The following is a 6,388-nucleotide window of genomic DNA, read 5'->3' as shown; positions in this document are numbered from 1 at the left end:
ATATTTTGCATTCTGTTGTTGACCAAAAAGCAAATAATGTTTGGATTTTAACTTTTAATTTACATGAACTTGTTATGTATGGACAAAATGTGAGCTTTTGCCTAGTTTTTTGGTGTGTTTGTTTATTTCCATCATTTATAAGTTAGACATATTAATTATTTTTGCCTCTCTATGTAATGGAAACACTTTATCACTGTTTTAAATCATTWAAAAGTAGAAGTTGCCTTCTTTCTTGCTTGTTTTTGTATTAAATATATTTAATGGAATAATGCTTCTCTGTGTTAACAGAGTAGATCATTAACACTTTCAGTCACCTGTATAAGAACAATATTTTTTGCCCATATTGAAATATTCTTAAGAAAATAATTGCAGATTAAATAATCAGAGCTTGCCTTCATTACTGGTGAGCAGAGGAGCTCTATATGCTTTTAGGTTGGAACTTCTTCCTCTTTTTTAGKTTTTTTTTGTGCTTTGTGGATGCAAAACGGCATGTAGATCTGCTTCTTCATGTCGAGAGTCTGATTTTGAGGCTAACCAGTTCTGGATCGGCCTTTTAAGTAGGATCCTGCACTGACATGTTTCTGATTGGCCGATTAGATTGGTTTGCTGCTAGGAAGCTAAATGAGGTCAGGTGTTTCATGAGATGGAGCTGAACTCATTCCAGGATCCTCCTTTAATCTTGAAGGTACAGCATATAGAAATCACATAAAGTGGAACAGCTTTCTCACAGAGTTTCTGACTATCTGACRAATTCCTAATAAGCATAAGGCCGTGAAGAATTAAATAATAAAATTACCATTACATTTACCCTTTAATCTCTGTGAGCGTAATATTTTAGTTTGTTAGTCTTATGTCTAAAGAAAGATAATTTCATGTAGTTTAAAACCATCATATGAGAAACTAAAATTTTGGTCTGACAGACCAATGTAAACACAAGAGTTAATGCATCTATTTGCGGACAGGCTTTACGTTACAACAAGATCTGGGTTATGGTCGTTGTTGTAAGCAGATTGTGTCAGGCTACTTAAAAGGTTTAGAATTGGTTAAGGGTCTCCCTGATTGTTATCATGTTGATTCAAGTCACTTCAGCCGTATGAACAAATCAAAGTAACTGTTAGGAGTTAGAAACTGAAGGTGGTTTGTACCTTGGAAACAGTTCCAGACCACTGGAGTGTTGGAAGTGAAATGGTGGTCTCCAGGTGAGACCAGAACAAACTACAAAGAAACCAGCATTGGTGCAAAACCAATTATTTTGTTCTAGTCACTGTACACAGAGGTTCTACACATTGTTCGTCCAATGTCTAGTTTTAATTAAATTTTATTGTGTCTGGTCTATTTCTTGCTAGAGGTTAGCGGAGTCTGCAGAAGATGCTGACCTGTACCATGAATACAACAGTTCACTGCAGGTCAGTGGATCCTCCTTTTTGTTATCACACACATCTGTCTGTCTGCTTGTCAGTTTGTCTGTTTATCTAAAATCCTTGTTTTTCAAGGGAGGGAGATGGTGCTCCACACACCACTGCCCACACCAAAAACAGTTTTTCATTGATAGACTCAACTTGGCAAATTGTTCATGTAAACAAAAATCTATTTACTGCTCAACCCACAAATGCATTTTCCTTTAAAATGTGGTACCATTTAAATGGGAAAAGTGACACGTGTATGCGTGTGTGTGTGTGTGTGTGTGTGTGTGCGTGCGTGCGTGCATGCGTGCGTGTGCGTGTGTGTGTGTACATAAATATTAGTGTGTGTGAGTGTGTGTCTATCTAATTTGTTAGTCAGAGGTATAATTGGCTTGCACTGTTAGATAATGGATAATGCTGACTGTGAGTGAACTGGAGGTAACAGCAGGCTGGTTTGGAGTTGGGGCAGCGACACGCAGGAGCTTTACAACTTCAGCTGACACTTGAAATTAGATTACATCAACTTTAGCTCGCTGTGAGGAAACTGGGTCAACACCAATGCAAGAAATCTTTGCTTAAAAAAAAATYCTATATGAATCCATTAACATAACCAATTTCTGCTGGTTGCTACAAAAACGAAAATAGCAACAAAAAAAAATAATTTTTAATATTTAAAGACATGCATGTCATGAATATAGAAGAACTAAAGATTCACGATGCCCTTTGTGTTCTTTGGGCAGATAGTCATCTTTTCTGAAGTTACCCATTGTCAGTTACCCATCTGACTTTCAATGTAATGTTACTCTAATTTGGCCCAACATGAAGAAGTAATCGGCCCATAAACCTATGAACTGGTTGTGCCACCTTTGTCTTTCACACCTGCCATCCAGTGTTTGCAATGACTGACATCAAATTTTTCTATCTCTTTGGAGTAGCACAGGTCTTCTCTTCTTCATCAAACGTTTTTATATCTGCCAATTTGGAAGGTTTTAAAGAATGTTTGGAGAGTTTAAAGTCATGACACAGAATTAAGTTCAGAGGTTCACTAGACAACTCCAAAACCAAAATATACTTTTCTTTTCCATCAGTTCTGACAACGGCGTCCAAGTACATAGCACCATAGCTACCCTAGACTATCAGACTAGCAACATCTTGTTTGTGAGCATAATGTCATCTTTGTCTGTTTGATGATAGGTAATATTGAAGTGTGATTTTAAAAAAGCAATGACAGAACTCTGTAGGAGGAAAGACGTTTTTATGTATCTACACCAAAGACACTATCTACAACAGTGTCTTTGGTGCTGTGGCTATTCTTTGTCATTTAACCAAAAGATGAACTAYATCTTATTCATCTGGAAAAACCTTTAMATTTTTTTGTATTTCCCCGAATTCCAAGATCCCTTTTCTGTGTTGGTGAATATCCTATGTAAACAACCTTCCTAATCTGCCAGAGCACAGCTCCTCCCACTGATGTCAGATCACATGTTTTATCCTGTTTTCATTTAAAATATATATAKAGAGAAATGAGAAAATGTTTAACATAYAGAGCATTTCTGTATTTTTGATTTAAGGTCCACATTGAGTCCTTTTCATTTGCTGTCCTAGTTTTTTGCTAATTCTGTTTTCAGAGAACAGACACAGACAGCACTRACATGTAGCAATGATTGGTATTGAAGAGTTTAATTCCCTTTTACTGTCTCTCAGTTTGACTATTACAACTCCATGCTGATCAACACGATGGATGAAGACGGGAACTATGTGGAGCTGGGCGGAGAGTTTCCGCTTGAAGAAAACGAACATTTTAACAACCTGCCTGTGAATACTCAACAGAGCAACATCCAGGTTCCCACAAATGTCTACAACAAAGGTTGTGAGGAGGATCGCATCACACAACTGCTTGTGGAAGTAAAATTGCCCAAATCTTTCTCACAATTTTGTCATTTTCCCAAGCAGATCCCAAATTGCTTAATGCCATCTACAACTCCGAGGCTTTGAATGATGTCTACATTAACAACTTTCTGAGAGATCCCACACTTACTTGGCAGTACTTTGGCAGTTCCTATGGCTTTTTTAGAATCTATCCTGGTAAGTTTATCTTGACCTTTCTTATGTTCATGATTTTAAGTATAGTAAACTGCAAATTYATTTCAATAAGTTTCTTCTATGTTTGTTTGTGCCTGTTTCTGATGTGGGATTATTACATCAGGTTCAAAGAAGCTCTTTCTGAAACATATGTCTGTTTAAAAGTTTTACAAATGTATCTTTTTAGCACATTTTAAAACATCAGCATTTGACCAAAGTGCTTCGCAACAATCACGACAAGCTGATGTTTTAAAAATGTGCTAAAAAGATACATTTGTAAAACTTTTAAACAGACATATGTTTCAGAAAGAGCTTCTTTGAACCTGATGTAATAATCCCACATCAGAAACAGGCACAAACAAACATAGAAGAAACTTATTGAAATGAATTTGCAGTTTACTGTACTTAAAAACAGTACTTAGAATAAAACTAGAATAATGTGAAAAAAAACTAAGAAGAATTAGGACTTCTAAGAACTTTTAAGTATTTCATACTTAACCAGTAAAAAAAAAGTTTTTAATGAACATTAAAAGGTACACTCACTCTAAGCACTGAGAACATGTAAAGGAATGTTTGATTACTTTTATGTTTTAATTTAATTTTGAGGTATGAAGGAGAAACTGGTTGGTTTACCAAATCTTCCCTAAAGTGTGTGGATGTTAGGAAGATGCCAAGACATAGAGGAAGCTGTTTTAGATGACAATGTCAACAAAAGCTTTGTTAGAGGTACTAACCTCTAGAAGAATCAAACAAACTATGGATTGTTTCCTATCCACAGTTTGTTTCCTATGGATAGGAAACAAACTAAATTCTGAAGGATGCCACATATGAGATGAGTGAATGCTACAAGCAGACACTACAACACTGATGATTGAGAGCAACTTAAAAATGTATCTACAACAGTGAAGTAGTAAACCTCCCTGATGAYGTGTTATTGTTATGTTATTAATGCAATTATTAGTTTCATAGTCACAGTCATGTTTGAGTTATCCGACCGAGATCCATTTCTCAGGTGCAAACTGTCAAACACACAACTCTTCATTCTAATCATGCAATGCTCCGTTCTTATCATTCAAATCTCCACTCCATTCCAGAACAAATTAACGCAGAAAAATTTTCATGAGCTACTAAATAGTGATGCAACTTAAGATGCCAGTGTGCCCCCTCTATTATTCTTTAGTTTAAACTTTAGTTGTAATGTCATTCGAGTGAACCTGGCAAATAGAGCARAAAAATTTGGAAAATGTTTACCAAAATTTCTAGAAACACATATGCATGTTTGCTCTTCAAAAAACATGCTTTAWATGCACCAGATCTATATTTGTTTTAAAAACTGGTTATGTCATATAAAATAATCCACTGTTTCCCTCAGTAGTAATATGTTTGTAACAACGTCAAATTGAAAGGAAAATGGAAGCGCTCATGAACACATTAATTAGACAATTAGCTTAATAGCTAGCACTTATTTATACTGTTATCTTGTTGACWATTTTACAAAAAATTAAAAATAAATKATACATTTAAGTCCTATGTTTTCTTAATTAGAAAATATATTAATTAAGGCAGAACTGTGCCTTACTTATTGGTTTTGCCCTAATTAAGGAAGTTRAAATATTTTCACCTTGTAAGTGGTCATATTTTAACCTCATTTTGCAGCAGTTTTGAGTTATATGAATCTCAGGTAATTTTCTTAGTATTGGTATCAAATTATTGTTTTTTAATTGTGACAACCTTCGTGACTGTAAACTACCTCTTCCAGGTATTAAATGGACTCCTGACAACAATGGTGTGGTAGCTTTTGACAGCAGAAACAGAAATTGGTGAGTTCTCAGAGCACACTGAAGTCAACATTAAATGTGTATTTTCATATTTTTTGAATCTCTTATTATTTTTTGTGACCTGGTGTCTCTGGAGTAAATGTGGAGAATTAATTTTGGCCATTGAGTGGTTGTCAGGTAAAAGACTGATRTGCTCTAATAGATTCTCTGATTCCCTGACACACCGCATTAGCTACTTTATACTTTCGACTWCTTTTTTACTAGACATTGTCTTTTTCTGCTTACTCATGAGATAAATAAACTGCACATGCAGAATAATAAAGTCATAGGAATTTATTGTTCTTTCAATGTTTCACACCAGATCATTGCGTTGCATGGTGTATATTTTTTGTTTCATTGTTTTTTAGCAAGCAGGAATAACTGCTCTGTAGAGTTCTGGTCAGACAGAGACCTGGTTCCCCTGAGTGAGTAGACTGAACGGTGACCTGGACCTGTGATCCTCTCTAAAAGACGTTAAGCTGTTTCCTCAGCCAGGTCACTGCAGCCGACATGGCACCATATGTGACTGTTCATGCGCTCTAAATAATACCAGAGAACTGTATGTCCCTGAACATTTCTCCACAAARCGAGTTTTCACCTGAGACMCCAGACACTRCTAGATCTATGAAAATGTGTTCTGAAAAAAAAATGTGAGAATACATTTTTACTTAAATAATTAACACTAGGGTCCTGATATTGATTTAAATGTGTCTTTTGCTTCACTGTTTCACAGGTATATCCAGGCAGCTACATCTCCCAAGGATATTATCATCATGGTGGATATCAGTGGCAGCATGAAGGGATTAAAGATGACCATAGCCAAACASACCATTAACACCATCCTGGACACACTAGGAGAGAATGATTTTGTCAATCTCATTGCTGTGAGAKGCATTTTTAACAAGTYTTCTTATTCACAAACACACTTCTACTTTGCAAGAGATTGATTAGATGTGCTTACTCAGTTACATTTGTTTTCTTTATGTATGTTACACCCTATTAGCCTAGGGTGTAACATAAGTGTTCTAACCTCACAGTTCATAAGTGGGGGCTTGTCCGGGATATTTTTGTTGAACATCCATCCAT

The 6,388-nt window shown here is 35.7% G+C and overlaps 1 protein-coding gene across 1 annotated transcript in view; it reads left to right on the top strand.

Moving 5' to 3' along the window:
• Positions 1 to 6,388, top strand: part of LOC103465652 (voltage-dependent calcium channel subunit alpha-2/delta-4-like) — a 60,050-nt gene that overhangs the window by 17,393 nt on the left and 36,269 nt on the right. Inside the window, 5 exon segments of the mRNA XM_017305137.1 lie at positions 1,347 to 1,406; positions 3,108 to 3,270; positions 3,357 to 3,488; positions 5,245 to 5,305; positions 6,036 to 6,255. Coding sequence (XP_017160626.1) covers positions 1,347 to 1,406; positions 3,108 to 3,270; positions 3,357 to 3,488; positions 5,245 to 5,305; positions 6,036 to 6,255 — 636 coding nt within the window.

The sequence above is a fragment of the Poecilia reticulata genome, linkage group LG6, assembly GCF_000633615.1.
Source record: "Poecilia reticulata strain Guanapo linkage group LG6, Guppy_female_1.0+MT, whole genome shotgun sequence".
Lineage (NCBI taxonomy): Eukaryota > Metazoa > Chordata > Actinopteri > Cyprinodontiformes > Poeciliidae > Poecilia > Poecilia reticulata.
Note: the sequence above shows the minus strand (reverse complement) of the source record. Positions and strands in the feature narration are given on the sequence as shown.